At 31.6% G+C, this 20,668-nt stretch overlaps 1 protein-coding gene across 1 annotated transcript; it reads left to right on the forward strand.

Annotated features, from left to right (window-relative positions):
* Positions 1–2,041: 2,041 nt before the first annotated feature.
* LOC143059561 (uncharacterized) lies at positions 2,042–20,185 on the forward strand. The gene is made up of 5 exons (XM_076233081.1): positions 2,042–2,163; positions 8,283–11,037; positions 11,713–11,756; positions 14,572–14,740; positions 15,421–20,185. Exons 2-5 carry the CDS (start codon positions 8,337–8,339, stop codon positions 15,738–15,740), a joined length of 3,234 nt encoding a protein of 1,077 aa, XP_076089196.1. The 5' UTR covers positions 2,042–2,163; positions 8,283–8,336; the 3' UTR covers positions 15,741–20,185.
* Positions 20,186–20,668: the final 483 nt, after the last annotated feature.

Here is a 20,668-nt window from a genome sequence, read left to right on the forward strand (position 1 = left end):
CAGATACTAGCACAGGCTTGACAATTTGGGATCATCTTTCCACTACTAGAGGAGCCATATTTAGAGTCAAAATTACTACACGAGTAAAAAAAAATCCTTCACAGTATGAATCCTTAATCTTCTTTCTAAAGAATATCAAAGGGGTTAGCAATTTACATTGTTTACTATATGCTGTTGATAATGTATTTTTTTGAATTTCAGCAAACAGTATTCATACATAGCTTGTAGCCAGGATAATATTTAAAAGATAGAACTTTATGCTTCAACTCAGTGTGCTGGTCTTTTAAATCTGAGTACATTCATACAATATAAACATATAACATAAACATTATTTTCAACCTGCATATGTATGTGATAGTTGCCGCATTACATTTAGTTCTACCTTGTAATATTATCCTAGCTACAAGGCTGGCTAAAAACTACTAATATTTGATCTTATTCTTAAATTCAAAGCGTGTAGTATTGTAAAATATTTACCTGCATATGTATGTAATATTTGCCGCAGTACATTTAGTTCTACCTTGTAATATTATCCTGGCTACAAGCCTGTCTATAAACTACTAATATTTGATCTTACTCTTAAATTCAACGCGTGTAGCATTGTAAAATATATACTAACCGTATTCATTCTTTCTAGGTTAACACAATGTTCATTGCGACACCATGGATTAAGTTTTTTTTTTAATTCCAAACCAATATTTAGAACAAATATCAATGATATACCGCAAGATCGTCATGCAATCGATAAAAAAATAAAGACAACAAGCTAAAAACACCAGGCATTTGTGGATTTTCATTTGAAAGCCAATGGTTTATAAAAACTGCAATAGCTGATTAAAAATTAATGAAGATTGTTCAAAATTGTACCTTCAATAATTTCATTTGCCGACATGATTGCAGGTAATAAAAAGTCGTAAATAAAAAAAAGATCTGAAAGCAAATATTCAACAATTTTATGCCTTAACGTACAGTAAAACATATATTAATACTCAACCCTAACATACTATTTGGCTTAATGCGAGTTGATTATTTTTCAATGTTTCTCCTAAATGATGGTCGTTTGGAACATATCAAAAATGTATGGTTGATAAATCTTTAACTTAATTTCTGCATACCATTATCAGAGTAACAAATGAAATAATATTTTTTGTAGTAAACTTTATATAACAACTGAGTTTATTAACATGGTTATGCATGTGCACAGTACTTTTAAAATAATTTGATAAAAGTTCGTCTAAATATTTGAGTTACGGTCATCTTTCAAAGTTACGACCATCTTTTGTCGATTACGACCATCATCCAAAATACTATAGTTAACATTACGACCATCACAAGTTAAAGTTACGACCATCATGCTCGAATTTTTGAATGACTATTTTACGAAAATTGGAATGATTTTATGCGTCAAATTTGGTTTCAAAAACAACGCACTCACGATATGGGTATATGACACAAGCGGTTTGACTCAAATGAACCTTTTACTGCCCGCAAATCGGAAAAGAAAAACTTATCCCTAGAGTTGTGTCCCATATTCAGATGGTCGTAACCTTTAGTTACGACCATCCGCTTACCACCAGTGCTTGTGTATTAAACAACGAACTCTAAAAAAAAAATAATATTCCAATTTGGGAAAAACAGAAGATTTTAAGAAATATAAGTTTTACACAATATAATAGTAAAGTGAATTTATAAGTCTTAGCTGAGACTACTCTATTTATAGTAGTTTTAGGTCTTAGGTGCGCGGACTGCAATATCAAACGTTGTTTATATTAATTGAGTTAAAAATTTCGAAGCCTGGTTTTTAGAAAGATTTTGTCAGCTTAAGAATTTAGGTGTGAGGACTGGTTTTCATTATTTTGATATAATTAACTGTATTCAAAGTTGTTGACTATATTATGAATTAAGTGAATGATTTGATTTTAAAATAGTTAATAAAATTTCTTTGCGCTATATATTGGGGTTTACAGTTTTTAAGTCACATCCATGGGTCGTGAAAATCGTTTTGTTTGTAAATCTAGTTTTTTTAATCACCCGATCAATATAAATTAGCACTTCCTGTTTTTGATAATCAAAGCAAACTGTTGAGTTTGAAGGAATTTAATGTATTTTCTGTTAAAATGATAACTATGGCAGCATTCGGTTGTCTCGAGTATACTTCAAATGGTGAGAATATACTAAAACAAAATCAACCTCAAACGGATTTCCTCCATTCGACCACTTACCTAAAAAATCGATCACAAGACACCGTAAATTATTGACGTACAAGTCTGTTTCTACATGTTCTATGATTTTCTATTTATAACTGCTCCAAGGATGTGTAAAGTAATAACTATGAAAAACACACACACACACGAGTCTACCAGAAGCACCTAAAAGAAATCGACAGCTAAAATTTCCTCTGGATTTCCCAGTGTCTGAGACATGTATTTTTATGACCCATTTATGGGCATTATGTTTTCTGGTCTGTGCGTCCTCCGTCCGTCTGCTCGTTCATCTGTTTGTCTGTTCATCCGTCCGTCCCGTTTCAGGTTAAAGTTTTGGTTAAAGTTTTTGGTCGAGGTCGTTCTTTATGAGGTTGAAGTCCAGTATCAGGTCCGTTCATGCCCAATACATGTTTGCACCCTACACGTTAGCGCCCAATTTTTATTAGCTCACCTGGCCCAGAGGGCCAAGTGAGCTTTTCTTATCACTTAGCCCTTCGTCGTCCGTCGTCGTTTATTTTTACAAATATCTTCTCTGAAACTACTGGACCAAATTTAACCAAACTTGGCCACAATCATCACTAGGGTATCTAGTTATAAAATTGTGTCCAGTGACCCGGCCAACCAACCAAGATGGCAGCCATGGCTAAAAATAGAACATAGGGGTAAAATGTAGAATTTGGCTTATAACTCTTAAACCAAAGCATTTAGAGCAAATTTGACAAGGTTAAATTGTGTATCAAGTCAATATCTCTCTGTCCTGACTTTTTCAGATGAATTGGACAACTTGCTGTTGGGTTGCTGCCCCTAATTGGTAATTTTTAAAGAAATTTTTCCGTTTTTGGTTATTATCTTGAATGCTTTTATAGATAGAGATAAACTGTAAACAGCACTATATATATATAATGTTCAGCAAAGTAAGATTTGAAAATAAGTCAACATGACCAAAATGGTCAGTTGACCCCTTAAGGAGTTATTGCCCTTTATAGTCAATTTTTAACCATTTTTATTAATTCGGTAAATTTTTGTAAATTTTTACAAAATATTTTCCCTCTGTATCTAAAGGGCCAAGTTTATTAGAGATAGAGACAATTGTAAGAAGCAAGAATGTTCAGTAAAGTAAGATCTACAAACATCACTGTCACCAAAACACAGTTTTGTCATGAATCCATAAATCTGTATTCTTTGTTTAATATGCACATAGACCAAGGTGAGCAACACAGGCTCTTTAGAGCCTCTAGTCATGCTAGTTTGAATTTCAGTTGAACCATTAGATATTTTTCGAAATAATCGGAATAAAATTATGTAGATTCATTTTATTAATTTGATGATTAATTTTTAAATGTTAATTATGTAGTAATTGGTATTTACATGTATATAAAAATATTTATAGCAATACACTATTTTATAAAACATGATTACGAATTATTTACCACATAAAAAAAAACTTTGTCAGAATCCTAATTCCTTATGGAACAATGAAAAAAAAAATGTTTTTTAGCAATGCACTTACCATGATCTACCATGACACAAAACAATGTTTGTCAGAATCTCACTTTATTTAGAAACAAGGAAATCAAATATTTTTATAGCAAAACTCGATTACAAACCATCAGAGACATGGTATAATATGCCTCTGAAAGGGTCTCCATTAACACAATAAAAAAACCAATAAAAATTGGGGGTGAACGGACTTTGGGTGGGAACGTGTAGGGAGCGAAAGTGAACTGGGGCGAACGTGAGTGGGTCAGTGCGATCGTGATTGGGCGCGCACAGACCCAGATTCTTGAAGTCCGATCAACTTGAAACTTAGTAAACATGTTCCCTATGATATGATCTTTCTAATTTTAATGCCAAATAAGAGATTACATTTTCAGGGTCCACTGAACATAGAAAATGATAATGCGGATGGGGCATCCGTGTACTTGGGACACATTCTGGTTGTAATATGAATTACATGTCGTTGAAAATTTTAAAAGAATTGCAAATGAGATAAGGTTTACCTGATAAAAAAAAAAATAATACTGCTACACACTTACAATTCTTAAAGGAATTATAACATATGGGATGTCAAAACTTCAAAGTATTATAAAAAAAAATTCTGCTTCATTTTCTGAATTTCATAGAGTTGTGCTGGTACTTCCCGTTAACTCCCCCTGTTTGTTAAGTCTGCCCCTAACTTATGTGTGAGTCTTTCCTAAAATGTTTTCATCTACTATATTATCATAACTTTCAACAACAAAAATTTAAAAAATCTTAAAGACCCTTTTCTGGCTATCATCATGATCACAGATGTTCACGTAAGATTTTGGCTTTATTAGAGAAAATGTCTGACATGCAGCCACTTTGAACTATGCAGAAAAGTGATTGCTGTATGATGTAAATAATTAAAGGGTTGCAAAATCTCTGGTCAATTGTTGCAGGTTCTAAAAAGTTATGAGGTCTAAGAATGTAAATAGGAACTCTGGGCAATTGTCTGATCATTGTTGCAGGTTCTAAAAAAGTGATAAGGTCTTAGAATGTAAATAGGAAGTAAATTAACATGATTAACAAACATATACTGGACTGTCACTTCTAGGAAAATTCAAAACAGAAAGACCATTAATGAATGGCTAAATCAAAAGCTCAACACATGTCAATTGCAAATAAATGGGAAAAAAATGAAGTATATTAATTGCTACCTTTCATACATGTCATACATTGTTCATAGTGCAAGGACGTAACCATTCTTTAGATCCCATCCAGTCAATATCAAGCAAAGTTAAGATATTCAAGTTACAGTACGATGTTTATTTGAATTACTACACTATTTCATTTATTAAAATTTTCAAAAGTTATTCATAGTGAATAAATTTGTAATAAAAATAAGTCCAACTTCAAATGAACAATCATGAACAAAGGAAGATTACTCCAACTCAAGGTTGGTCGGTAAATACCACCCCTGGTATTTACCGGCTTTTACCGCCCTGCACAATACTCCCCAAGTGGTCAATACTGGCAAATACTGGTCGATTGAAATTTTCATGGTTGTTTATTTATCGAGGTAAAAACTTGATAAAAAGTCAAATATACTTAAATTTTAATTTTAAACATGTGTCAGCTTATAAAATTAATGAATTTGATATGTTTTATTCATTTATAACACTTCTTCATACTGATTAAAAATTTAGTTTTTATGAATTATGATATTGCATACTAAAGAAATATAAAAATTTACATATTATATCAACATTTATAAATCAATATATTTTTACTTAAAAAAAGTATGATTTTACAGGTAATTAATAGTATTAAAAGGTAAATAAAACTACAAGTAAATGAAGTTACAGGTGTCTTTTTACCTATCACCTGGCATTGCTAGGTGTGAAAAAATAATTACTAAAACAACAGCCCCCAATAAATGGTGACAGTCACATGCATGACATGACAGTACATGGGTTAAAAGTAATAAAAAGTGATATATATAAAGACCCTCTTAAACAATAAATTATTTCCTCTCTATTTAACTATGGGACAAATACCTTCTTCATGCTGGAAATGGAAACTTTGAAGCAGGGATGAAAAGATTTTATCTTTTACTATAATATTATGTACTCATTAATCAATGTAGATCCCTGTTTGAATTGATTTCTTTGAATTTACAATCGAAATAGAAATGAAAGCTTTAAAACTGTTTAAAACACTTTCTATATTTCATTATTAATAGTAATCATATTTGACCAGTTGTGAATTAGTGGTTTTTATACGACCGCAAATTTTGAAAAAATTTTCGTCGTATATTGCTATCACGTTGGCGTCGGCGTCGGCGTCGTCGTCGTCGTCGTCGTCCGGCGTCCGAATACTTTTAGTTTTCGCACTCTAACTGTAGTAAAAGTGAATAGAAATCTATGAAATTTTAACACAAGGTTTATGACCATAAAAGGAAGGTTGGTATTGATTTTGGGAGTTTTGGTCACAACATTTTAGGAATTAGGGGCCAAAAAGGGCCCAAATAAGCATTTTCTTGGTTTTCGCACCATAACTTTAGTTTAAGTTAATAGAAATCTATGAAATTTTGACACAAGGTTTATGACCACAAAAGAAAGATTGGGATTGATTTTGGGAGTTTTGGTTTCAATAGTTTAGGAATAAGGGGCCAATAAAGGGCCCAAATAAGCATTTTTCTTGGTTTTTGCACAATAACCTTAGGTTAAGTAAATAGAAATCTATGAAATTTAAACACAATGTTTATGACCACAAAAGGAAGGTTGGTATTGATTTTGGGAGTTTAGGACCCAACAGTTTAGGAATTAGGGGCCAAAAAGGGACCCAAATAAGCATTTTTCTTGGTTTTCGCACCATAACGTTAGTATAAGTAAATACAAATCTATGAAATTTAAACACAAGGCTTATGACCATAAAAGGAAGGTTGGTATTGATTTTGGGAGTTTTGGTCCCAACAGTTTAGGAAAAAGGGGCCCAAAGGGTCCAAAATTAAACTTTGTTTGATTTCATCAAAATTGAATAATTGGGGTTCTTTGATATGCCGAATCTAACTGTATATGTAGATTATCAACTTTTGGTCCTGTTTTCAAATTGGTCTACATTAAGGTCCAAAGGGTCCAAAATTAAACTTAGTTTGATTTTGACAAAAAATGAATCGGTTGGGTTCTTTGATATGTTGAATCTAAAAATGTACTTAGATTCTTGATTATTGAAGTTTTTTGGTCCAGTTTTCAAATTGGTCTACATTAAGGTCCAAAGGGTCCAAAATTAAACTTTGTTTGATTTCATCAAAAATTGAATCCTTGGGGTTCTTTGATATGCCAAATCTAACTGTGTATGTAGATTCTTCATTTTTGGTCCTGTTTTCAAATTTCAAATTCTACATTAAAGTCCAAAGGGTCCAAAATTAAACTAAGTTTGATTTTAACAAAAATTGAATTCTTGGGCCTCTTTGATATGCTGAATCTAAACATGTACTTAGATTTTTGATTATGGGCCCAGTTTTCAAGTTGGTCCAAATCAGGATCTAAAATTATTATATTAAGTATTGTGCAATAGCAAGTCTTTTCAATTGCACAGTATTGTGCAATGGCAAGAAATATCTAATTGCACAATATTGTGAAATAGCTAATTTTTTTTTAATTAGAGTTATCTTTCTTTGTCCAGAATAGTAAGCAAGAAATATCCTATTGCACAATATTGTGCAATAGCAAGAATTTTTTTTAATTGGAGTTATCTTTCTTTGTCCAGAATCAACTTAAATCTTTGTTATATACAATATACAATGTATATACACTTTTTACTACCAACTGATAAATTTAAATAATCTTTACCATTCAGTGATAACAAGCAGTTTTTTTACATTTGAATTGATATCAGTTTTGAAAAAGGGAAACGGGGATGTGAAAAAAAAGTGGGGGGGGGGGTTAAATTTTTCTCATTTCAGATTTCATAAATAAAAAGAAAATTTCTTCAAACATTTTTTTGAGAGGATTAATATTCAACAGCATAGTGAATTGCTCAAAGGCAAAAAAAACCTTTTAAGTTCATTAGACCACATTCATTCTGTGTCAGAAACCTATGCTGTGTCAACTATTTAATTTTAGATTTAAAAAGTTTGAAGAAGAAATCTTTAATTGATTTGTAAAATCTTGGCATTTGTTTTGTGTAAAAAAAACCCATGTAATGTCAAAAATTTGATCACAATCCAAATTCAGAGCTGTATCATGCTTGAATGTTTTGTCCATACTTGCCCCAACTGTTCAGGGTTCGACCTCTGCGGTCGTATAAAGCTGCGCCCTGCGGAGCACCTGGTTATAGTATAAATGACCACTCAAAATTTCAATCGTCCAGTATTTACCACTGGCGTGGTCACTAGTATTTACCGCTTTTTTTGCAAATTTTGCTCCAACTCAAATTTATAATTTGCCTAGCTACATGTAATTACAATTTCCAAATCTTATTTTGAATTCAGGAAATTGAAAAATGAAGCAATCTTTTCAATTCAGTGCTCAAAAGCAATTTGTTATAAATACAATCTTCCTCCCAAGGAAATTGCAGTAGTACGTAATGGTATGATTTTTTTTTTATTCACAGGTTTTCCTATGAAGGGTTAAGTTGAAATGTCTAAAATGACCTAAAGAATAAGAGATGGAGCAACGTAAACAAAAATCTCAAACCTTGCCACCAGGTGTCTCCCCAGGCAAAGCATCGCCTGCCTCAAATGGTGGTCTGTTCCGAAGACTCAGACGCAGGTTTAGGTTACGGAGTAAAGGATACGAGTTTGGGATACCAGAAGATGATAGTGTACAAGGGGTCTCTTTTAGACGTAGGAGTGATGAATATTCATCAAAATCAGAGCGAGATAAACAAACTGAGATTGCAAGAACTCAATCAGAGAGACTTGCTGAGAAACCAATTATCACTGTTATGAACCAGGGAAATAAGAAAAAAAGAAATAAGACAGACGTTCCGATGGTAAATGGAAATGGGATATTTGAATTTGATAAATCAATGAACCGTAGCTTTGAGGAAGATAACACTGTGGAAAACGATTTTTTAGTAGCAGACGACGAAGCTATTGATTTGGATAACACTATCATGGAAAAGGATGAGATATTTATAGAACCTGATCCAGGCTACGAAACACTAGACGAAGTTCGTCGGAAAATGAAACTCCACCAGATGGCTGAAAGTATGGTGGTAAGATCTACAAATAACCCCATTGAGGAGAATTTCGAAAGAGAAAGTAACCTGAGGGTTAGTCAGCATCGGAGAACTCAGTCATCTGGAACAGTAGAAAATTATTTTCGGTCAAATGATCTGATAGGACTTGATCCAAACAGAGACAGCGGAATAGCAAGTCCAAGGGTTGATGTAAGTCCAGACTGTTTTCAAGCATCTTCTTGTGTGAGTGATATCAATTTGACCGGGTCAAGGTCGCAGAGACCCTTTACAATCTGTGGAAATTCCCCAATATTAACTCGAATAGGAAGTTGTCCTATAAAAAATGAGAACATAAATATTCATGAGGAAGGCATGTCACATGGTAATCATGGAATTTGTAATTCTGATACTTGTTTGTGTAAGTATAGTGGCACTGGCGATCTCTACGCAAACCCAAAAATTTTATTTCGTAAAAGATCTCAAAAAAAGGAAACGTCACAGACGTTATCATTATCAGATAAACAATGTTTTGAAAATAATGTGGATATTCCTAATAAAACAATGTCTCCAGAGGAAGGACCACCTCTACCGGCAAGGAAATATAGCATGTATGATGATCTGAAAACTCCTGATTCTTTAAAGAGCTACAGTGACGAAATTCAAAGTCGAAACTTGAATGATATGAACTTAACTAGAGAAAACAAAGATCAAGGTTTAACACATGTTAAGGTCACTAACATGAAAAACTGTATTGAAGACAGTGCTATATCATTAACAGATAATGCAAATGATACAGGAGAAGATTGTCAATGTAGCCATAGTATTATTACTGAAGATAATAAAAATTCAAAATCTAATACATGTAATACAAATGGCTTCAGTGAATATGATTCAGTTACTGAAAGTGAAAATAGTGAAAATGCTGACTCATCAAAATGTGAAAATGAAAGTACATCTTGCATATCAGATACGTGTGGTAGTCTGTCTGTATCTATCAGCTCAAGTGATACAGTCAAATGTATCGTTCTTGACTCACCATTATCAACAGAAGGGGAGAGCATTCCGGAGGAATTAGAAATCTTACACATATCTGAAGAAGATGAGGGATACGCAGAGGTCAAGGACGTAGAGATGATTAAAAGAAAGGACAAGGTCGATGATGTTCAGGAAAGGGAAGTAAGATTAGGCTGGATATCGGAGGGATTAGAGAATACATGTACAGATTGTGGTAAAATGTCCAAATATAGTGCTAATGTAGTAAGCGAAAACTTTAACAGTTGTTATAACAACCATAATGTCGATAATACGGGAAATAGTGCTCAAATGATTGATAATGCTAAAGACAATCAATCAGGACAAAATTCTCTGTCCGATAACGAAATTTGTAGAACACCTGTAGAGTTTGAGAGTTATGCGTCAGTTAGAAGGAATCTTTATTGTGAAGACAGTTTGTTGAGGAATGAAAGCATACAAAATGAAGGCTTAATTGAAGGGGCAACAGGTTTTGGTAGTACAGATATCCGCCAAAAAATAAATTTAGATTTTGAAAGTGATTTTTATGATAAATGTGAGAATGTAGGTAATCCTAAAAAGAATTTTGTTCCAACTCCAGAAACTTCACAAACACAGTATTTTAGTGATTCACGATTTGAATATAGGGCATTTGGTAATCATCATAGGAAAAGTTCTACATTAGATTCCGTCAGCTCATTCGCAGAAAGTGACGATAATTCTAGTATTCGCTCGTCTGAGGTTCTCAGTGATATTCATGTTATGTCATATGAAGATGATGCAGATGCAATTTTAGAAAGCCTGGTGAGTAGAAGGAGTTCCTTCGCCGATGATTTGGACAGCGATTCAAATGGAGTGAACGAGGGAGCATGTGCAGAGACAAGTTCAGAAGGTCATGATCAGGGTTCACAAAATCAAATGTCTAATCTCCAAAGACTTCCCGACTTTTATTACGACGATTCAGAACCTATTCACATGACAATAGCTGAGTTATATCACCAAAAAAATGATTCTGATGTTACCATTGTTACGAACACTGCTGATGTGACAGAAAGGGACCAGAATGGAAATGTTGACTCTGTAAGTCCGTCAGGTCCACCAGTATTGAGACAAAGGTCTGTTGACATTGATAGTCGACCACCAGCAGTTGTACCAAGATTACAGAAAGAAATAGGTAAAGGTTTTAAGTACTGTGAAATTATTTTGTTTGTGGCTTAATTTCGTTGTTTTCCAAATTTTTACATGCATGTACAAGACTATAAAAATTATAAAGATATAGGAAGATGTGGTATGAGTGCCAATGATACAACTCTCCATCCAAATAACAATTTATAAAAGTAAATCATTATAGGTCAAGGTATGGCCTTCAACATGTAGTCTTGGCTCACACCGAACAGCAAGCTATAAAGGGCCCCAAAAATTACCAGTGTAAAACCATTTTATCATGTTTATAAACTGTATATTATGCTGAAATATGGAATTATAAAATCATGAATATTTCAAAAGGTACCACGAAATACATATAGATTAAGGGCAGATATTTCATGACAAAGTAAAAAAAGGATTGAAAAAGACTAGTACTGCAGTCTACGACATACATAATGATATATTTATGCTATCACTGACCATATATCTATAGCTAATAGTCTATTAATGGCATTGGGCACTTAGAGACAGAATAACTTATAGTAGTTAGTGTTCTTCAATGTTCTGGCCTATTTGCACTTGTGCAGCATAAAGCAATTGTCAATCAATCATGAAAATCTACTATACTTATTCTTTAATCATACTTTAGATAGATCTACAGTAAAGATCAGTAAAAGTGAAACATTTTTTTTGTCTTTTTCAGGCTACAGACAAGATTTTATGGAAAGTATGCAACAGTTGAAAGATGTAAGTCAGCTTGGTTCGATATAAATTGATCTTAGGCAAATGAATAGCAATACATCTAATTTTGGGTTGAAAAAATATGTATGCATTGTATCTAACAGTTTGAATATTCAAAATTGAGATGCTATATGAACCATACAAACATGATAAAACAGACCAAAGTTCATCTTTTATTTCATACATGTATTTGAATGTTTTCGAAAAAATCAATCAAAGTGTAATTTGTAATACATGTATGTACATGTATATGTGTACTTGCATAAATTATATCTGATACAGCTCATTTATAAAATTTCCTCTTTGATGATCATGAACATGATGAAGAAAAGAATATATATTGATTATACAGGTACAAATACATGTACAATGAAAAAACATCTGAATGACACAAATGATAGACACCATTATAATTTATACTAACAACAAGGAATTGAGAAGGTTTAAAAAGCATAGATAAACCATGAAATAAAACAAGAGACAGAAAATACCAAGAGACAATAAGTCAAAGGCAGTCTTCACGATGAACTGTTAAATCTACAAGCCCAGAGGTCATTTTTTGAAAATTTTTAGTTAGATTCTGTTGGCCTGTAGATATGATTTTTACAGGCCCGATAACAATTTTACAAGCCTGGGCTGCCACTCAGCGTGAAGACTGCAAAGGAAAAACAAAAAGGAACATGACAAATAATCTTCAAATAAAACACAAAAGGAAAAAAACAGAGCAACCAAAACCTCGCTAAAAACCATGGTGTGAACTTATTGACTTTTTTGAAGTCAGACAGTCTTATTATACGACCGCAAAATTTGAAAAATTTTTCGTCGTATATTGCTATCACGTTGGCGTCGTCGTCTGCGTCGTCGTCGTCGTCGTCGTCCAAATACTTTTAGTTTTCGCACTCTAACTTTAGTAAAAGTGAATGGAAATCTATGAAATTTTAACACAAGGTTTATGACCACAAAAGGAAGGTTGGTATTGATTTTGGGAGTTTTGGTCCCAACATTTTAGGAATTAGGGGCCAAAAAGGGCCCAAATAAGCATTTTCTTGGTTTTCGCACTATAACTTTAGTTTAAGTTAATAGAATTAGAAATCTATGAAATTTTGACACAAGGTTTATGACCACAAAAGAACGGTTGGGATTGATTTTGGGAGTTTTGGTTTCAACAGTTTAGGAATTAGGGGCCAAAAAAGGGCCCAAATAAGCATTATTCTTGGTTTTCGCACAATAACTTTAGTTTAAGTAAATAGAAATCAATGAAATTTAAACACAATGTTAATGACTACAAAAGGAAGTTTGGTATTGATTTTGGGAGTTTAGGTCCCAACAGTTTAGGAATAAGGGGCCAAAAAGGGACCCAAATAAGCATTTTTCTTGGTTTTCGCACCATAACGTTAGTATAAGTAAACAGAAATCTATGAAATTTAAACACAAGGTTTATGACCATAAAAGGAAGGTTGGTATTGATTTTGGGAGTTTTGGTCCCAACAGAATAAGGGGCCCAAAGGGTCCAAAATTAAACTTTGTTTGATATCATCAAAATTGAATAATTGGGGTTCTTTGATATGCCGAATCTAACTGTCATGACTGTGTATGTAGATTCTTAACTTTTGGTCCCGTTTTCAAATTGGTCTACTTTGAGGTCCAAAGGGTCCAAAATTAAACTTAGTTTGATTTTGACAAAAAATGAATCAGTTAGGTTCTTTGATATGCTGAATCTAAAAATGTACTTAGATTCTTGATTATTGGCCCAGTTTTCAAGTTGGTCCAAATCGGGGTCCAAAATTAAACTTTGTTTGATTTCATCAAAAATTGAATAAATGGGGTTCTTTGATATACCAAATCTAACTGTGTATGTAGATTCTTCATTTTTGGTCCTGTTTTCAAATTGGTCTACACTAAAGTCCAAAGGGTCCAAAATTAAACTTAGTCTGATTTTAACAAAAATTGAAATCTTGGGGTTCTTTGATATGCTGAATCCAAAAATGTACTTAGATTTTTTATTATGGGCCCAGTTTTCAAGTTGGTCCAAATCAGGATCTAAAATTATTATATTTAGTATTGTGCAATAGCAAGTCTTTTCAATTGCACAGTATTGCGCAATGGCAAGAAATATCTAATTGCACAATATTGTGAAATAGCAAAATTTTTTTTAATTAGAGTTATCTTTCTTTGTCCAGAATAGTAAGCAAGAAACATCTAATTGCAAAATATTGTGCAATAGCAAGATTTTTTTTTAATTGGAGTTATCTTTCTTTGTCCAGAATCACCTTAAATCTTTGTTATATACAATATACAATGTATATTCACTTTTTACTACCAACTGATAAATTAAAATAATCTTTACCATTCAGTGATAACAAGCAGTTTTTTTTACATCTTAATATTTTATGATGTATTTAAATGAGTAGTTATTGTTGCAAACTCCATTAGAAATTTTAATTGAGATTAGTTTTGGAATAAGGGAAAGGGGGATGTGATTAAAAAAATTGGGTTCAATTTTTCTCATTTGAAATTTCATAAATAAAAAAGAAAATTTCTTCAAACATTTTTTTGAGAGGATTAATATTCAACAGCATAGTGAATTGCTCTAAGAGAAAACAAAAATTTTAAGTTCATTAGAACACATTCATTCTGTGTCAGAAACCTATACTGTGTCAACTATTTAATCACAATCCAAATTTAGAGCTGAATCCAGCTTGAATGTTGTGTCCATACTTGCCCCAACCGTTCAGGGTTCAACCTCTGTGGTCGTATAAAGCTACGCCCTGCGGAGCATCTGGTTAACATGTTTTATCTGTATTGCTAATTATAATTTTAGTGTGGTTGGTATTGGGGTCCATTAAGCTGGGAAGAGGCTGAGATAAAGCTGATAGATAAACCGGATGGATCCTTCTTAGTGCGTGACAGCTCTGATGACAGATATATTCTGAGTTTGTCCTTCAACATGCAAGGTCGTGTACACCACACGAGAATTGAACATCATAAAGGTAGGTTGAAATGTTGGGTAATTCTTTAATTACTGTAATTCAACTTATTTTCGCGGATACTTAAGTTCCCGTCTAGCCTTTACTAGCCCTTTTCACGACGATTTAGTTTCGATATTTTCAAATTTGTTTCATGTAGTTAAATAAGGAAATATCCATGTTTTACAAAGTTTCGCGATGATTTATATTCGCATTAATTTTGCTACTCGCAAATTTGCAAAAATTAATCGCTCACAAAAACTAGTGGGTCTACAGTATCCATAGTTACACTAATGAGATTCACTGAATGTTTGTTGTATACATGTAGCCATTCCTAAAACTGATGGACCACAAATAGAAACCTCAGCAGAGAACTGAGACATGATTGCACTTTCAGTTATGGTAAAATCAAGTTGTTTTTCAGAGATGAGCTTGGCAAAATAAGAGTTTTTTTTGGAACTTGTAAGGCTTAGCTGAATAAGTCTTAGATAAACTACTGGATGCATATAATTATTTAATGGGAAAATGTAACTAAAAAATCATCAGAATTTGTCTTGTAAAGGCATAATCTGATGATAGAAAAATGAAACTTTTTAGAGATTTATAATTAGTATTTAATCATGACATATAACAAAAGTACATGTATGTGTATGTTGTCACATCAGAAATATGAATTACATAAATATCCTTTTGTTTTATTTTAGGGAAATTCAGCTTTTGGTCACAACCAGACACACATGGGAAGTCAACCATTAAACAATTCATAGAACAATGTGTCCAGAATTCTCGGAATGGACAATTCCTTTACTTTGTAAGGCCCTCCGGTCCAGGAGCACCTCCTATGCCAGTTCATCTTCTCCACCCAGTATCAAGATTCAAACAGATGCAGTCTTTGCAGCACTCTTGCCGATTTAAGATTCTACAAATTGTTCGACGGGATCATATTGATTCCTTGCCGATTCCTACCAGTATAAAGAATTACTTGAAAGAAGCTCAGTACTATGTAGAGTTTCTTGAAGAATAGATTATCAACCAGCCATATATTTTTTTTCTACTATAGATACATCTAAGATTATTTGAGAGATAACAATTTTCATGTGTAAATAATAAGAAGACCAAGAAATTAAATGTTCTACAAAGTATGCCTGTTCTACTTTAGATTGTATAAAAGGTTTGTCAAAACCATGAAAACATAGTTTTACCTCATTTTTAATTGTTTTTCATGAGGCATTGTACAGGTTTTTTCTAAATCTATTTTAATTTTTTTCATAAGGCATTGTAAAGGTTCAATGCCTTTATTATTTTCTAGTCCTGTAGATTTTTACAGCAAATATAATTGAATGTGTACATGTTTGCAAAACGAACCAAAAAATCAATCTGATCCGTTTGTGAACTACGTACATATCATAATGAAACAAAAGATAGTTTTATAAGCCAATCAAATTATAAAACAACAAAGTACAAACAAAAATATTGAACTTATGATGAAAATGATGAAAATCGTAGGTTAAAACTTAAACTTGGTTTTATATCTATTTAGGAAAAGGATCATTTAGAATCCCATTTAAACAGACTTTTGAAAGATTCAAAATTGTTAAGGAGAATTGAGATTTTCTCCAGTATATTAACTGAATGCATGTAGTACACATAATTCTGCTGTAAAAGATTTTTAAACATATCACCCGTTTTCCGTAATGAAAAAAAAAAGATATCTTAAAGGCTGTGACATAGACTAATTTGTATTTTTTAGAATCTAATACTTTCTTGGTAATATTTTCCAAAGCATCACCAAAACGCTGTGATAGGCTTACAATGTCCAAAACAATTAATATTCAAGTTGGTGTGACATGGTTTTCATTTTGGTGGAAACAAGGAAATTTCCTTTGGTCCTTTAGATTATTAATCTTTTAGGAGAACGAGAAATGTTTTATGAATGGTATTTTATAATGTTTTACTTTTCAAAAGAATGTTTGACTTGAGTAAATGTTTTACCTTCTAAAAGTCAATAGGCTGATAATGGAAATGTTTCAACACCATGATTTTTTTTTTTTTTTAAATTAAAAAATTTTGAAAGAGGAAGCAGACTGACAATAAAAGTATGAATAATTTGCAATGGCTAAAGTAAATCTTAAACAATTGCCACTGTCAGTCTATTAATTTACAATGCTAACAATTTTAAACAAATGATCTCTAAGTATTTTTTTCTACTAAATGTAAACTTCTGTAAATGAGATTTTAACATGAAGTTTATATAATTAAATTTGTGGTTTCTTGGGCTAAACCTGTTTGAGTTGATGTAATTTCACATTTTTCTTGTCTGCAATCTTATCTCTGTGAATAGCAAAACTTCTGCTACAGTTTCATCAGAACGGCAAAACCATCTGTTTTGACTAAACATGGTATATGAAAACTTGAGAAAAAAAATTTAGTTTCTGACTTTGAATATTTCATGAGCTGAAATTTTTCAAGGAACCAAATTTTGCCCTGTATATCTGTACAACAGAGAAAACCTTGTTAATATCCTGTGACATTCTTTTACTTCAGGACTATAAGCATTTAATAAAAAACAAAAAAACAGACAACAGTATCTGAACCTAATGCTTAAGAAAAAGTGTAAAAATAATTGTGTTTGTTACAAATTTCATTTTCATGTATAATTATTCAGAGCTTAAAACATGTATACAGAATTGTTATTTTGCTTTTAGGTTTAGAATAATTTTTCTATTTTTAACCAGATTTTTAAACAACAAAGTTGTTAACACATGTTTGCCATTTGTAGCTGTAGGTAATTTTTGCCGTCTTTTCAATGCAATATTAATCAGTAACTGCTTAATGGTAAACATGTAAATGGAGCATATATTTTCATTTTTTTTAAACTATTTTCTCTTTAAAAAGGGATGTTTTGTGTATTAATAAAGATTTGTCAGACATATACTCATTTTAGACAGTTTTCTCTATAAAAAAAAGAAAGATTTGTTGAAAAGTATTGTAAAATTATTCCATTTTTTAATACATTTTGTATGTGTTTTTACACCAAAATAATATCTATGATCACAAATTACTTCCCTTTTGTCAACTGTAGATGAAAAGGGGAGGTAATCTAACACAAGTTGTTAATTTAATTTTTGTGCCAAATTAGTACTTAGTTATGCTTTGTTATTTATATATTGTTTATTTTTATTATTATTTAAGTTAACATTTTTTTACACGTTGTAATATAAATTGATGGTGCTTTTTTCATTAGTTTCAATCATATGTCATTGCAATGTCATTATTGTGTATCTTAGTTGATAAATGTTATTTATTTTGTATGAATGAAAGGTAGTGAAAACCTTATCCAGTTATCTCCCTTAATTGTGTTACATGTATGGGAGAAAAAAAGAATTATGTCTCTTAAGAATTGTATATGAGCTGCATCGGAAAGAAATCAACTTTTTGCAAGTGTATACATGTGCATTTATAAGACTTTAATTGATTTTGCAACATTCATATACAAAATAATAAGATGAATTTTGTTCTGTGTTGTAAGGACTTTAAAGCAACGTAATTATTCATCAATTACAGACTTTTCTTAGAATTTTTTCAAACCAAAAATTGTTTAACAGTTTTTTGTAGTCCTTGCATGAGGTTGACTTTTATCCAACACAGCTCTTATGTTATTACCTCCTTGTATCTCACTTGACAGCTGAATTACTGATAATTTTATATTCAGCTAGTTGTCAATCTTGATCAGACATTTGATTTTTTTTCTTTTCTATGAACTGTTCAAAAATTGATCCGTGTATGGGAAATGTGAAGTACTCATGTTGGAGTTTGTATTTTCCTTAGAATTATGTAAAAGATAAATATTAAAATAATGATTTCATTTGAAAAGTTGTTTGAGTCTAACAAAAGTGTGTCTCATGCCCTCATGTGTTTAATATTGGAACAGCCTTAACTGGTCTTAAGTGTCAAAGGGAGGTAATTTGATGAAATATAGAGCACTGACATATGACAGTCATTGTTCTCATTTTATACACTTATATGTTTCCTGAAATAATTTAAATGAATCATATGCAGATCTGAATGTATTGATGTTTTGTTTTCATATACAGTTAATGTTTTCTGCATTAAAGATGCTCTAATAATTCAAATTGTAAGTTATCCTAGTGAAATTGTTTTTTTTTTGTTGTTTTTTTTAAGTTTTTAACCCGTCATCAGCAGAGTTTTTTTTCTTCAAAATCGAACCTTATTGTTCATGAAAGTACCTACATGACAAGTAGGTTTTCTTATTCATTTGCAAAATATATGTGTTTTTTTTTTATCCCTTTGTATTTTTATAAAATTCTATTACACAGAAGCTTTGCATATAAGAATAGAAAGTAGCAACTGTACAGAAAGGCTTTTCCAGTTAGAGGTTAGAGGGCATGTTGGGAAATTATAAATCCCAAGCATGTTGACTTTTATATTGTAAGAAATGAATGTATACATGTTATATAAATATTTTATATACTTGTTTTTGATAAAGTGCCATGGAATTGTGTAAAAAAAATGAAGTTAACTTAAAAAAACATAAATGTAATCAGTTTTGTGTTGTGATTGTACACTTTTGTATTGCTACATTGACTTGTCTTGACTGGGCATGGATTTAATGGTGAGATTTGTAAAAGGCAAGGAAAGGTTATTTTTATAAACATCTGTTAAATTGAATATACCCAACTTGGTATATATGCAAGCCAGGATGCAAGCTGTCATCTTTGGTATTTTTTTTACAAAATAATTAAGTTGCAAATTTAAAGGAATTCTTTGAAATGTTCTTTTTTTTTTTTAGTATTCTATAAACAAAACGTTTTAAGATTTATAAAAGTTAAAACTAAAAACAATGGTTTTAATCTAAATTAATAAAGGGAGATAGTTTTGCTCTAATGTCTTCATTTAAGAGGGGAGATAATTCAATTTGGTGTTTTAAAATCGAAATCCAAATTCATTTGACAATTTTTTTCATTTTTTCATTACTATTGAAAAAGCTAGAATCATGGACGAGTACTCTTATTTATTTTTTTCTTCTCAATAGCAGTTCAAAAAAACTATTGGTCACCCTCCCCAATTAAAAAAATTAAAGGTTCAATTTGTATGTAAGTAAATATGTTATTATTTAAATATTCATACATTTAATTTTTCATGAAGAAATAATTAAATTATCAATCCCCAATCCCAACCTTTTACAATAAATGCAATGTAAAACTTTATTTTGTGATTAAATGTGGGAAATTAATTCTTTGACTTCGAAATTTCTCAGAAACTTATCTTCAGAATAAGAAATCAGTGTGGCGTGTCAATGTTACATAAGTGCTATTTATAAATAGTTAATGTTGTAGAGTATCATTTGTTGTGTTTTGTTTGTAATTGCTCACCTTATGAAGGATACTGTTACCATGGTGATCTGCTTGTCATGTTTCATGTGATCACAAAATAAATATAAACTCCCATTGTTTTGTGTTTTTGATTATTATTTTATTTTAATGGTAGAAAATCATGCATTACATATAGTTATGGCCAAGGTGGAATTTACTTTCTTATTTCTATAAAACAAAGTGGATTCATAATACACAAAGCATAGCCAGAAATTAGTAGTACTTTTGCTAATTAATATTCATTATATGTATATGAGAATTGTACCACGTGATAATAGTTTAAACTGGACTGGCTTGATATCATTAAAATCTTTAAAACACGGATATTATAAGTTGTCTGTCACAGAGTCCTTGTTTATAATCACTCTGATATTTCCGTAAAATTGTCAGGCAGTCAAAATCAAAACAATGAACGTGAATTTAGTGAATTTTTCGTGTTTTTGTGAGTTTATTCTTCTTGAAAAAGGGGCATTTTAACTTTACGTGGCAACCTAAAGTCCAACGACTACACATACAAGGTTTGGACTTGCTTATTCTCTAGACATTTAAGTTTCAAGTT

The sequence above is a fragment of the Mytilus galloprovincialis genome, chromosome 14, assembly GCF_965363235.1.
Source record: "Mytilus galloprovincialis chromosome 14, xbMytGall1.hap1.1, whole genome shotgun sequence".
Classification (NCBI taxonomy): domain Eukaryota; kingdom Metazoa; phylum Mollusca; class Bivalvia; order Mytilida; family Mytilidae; genus Mytilus; species Mytilus galloprovincialis.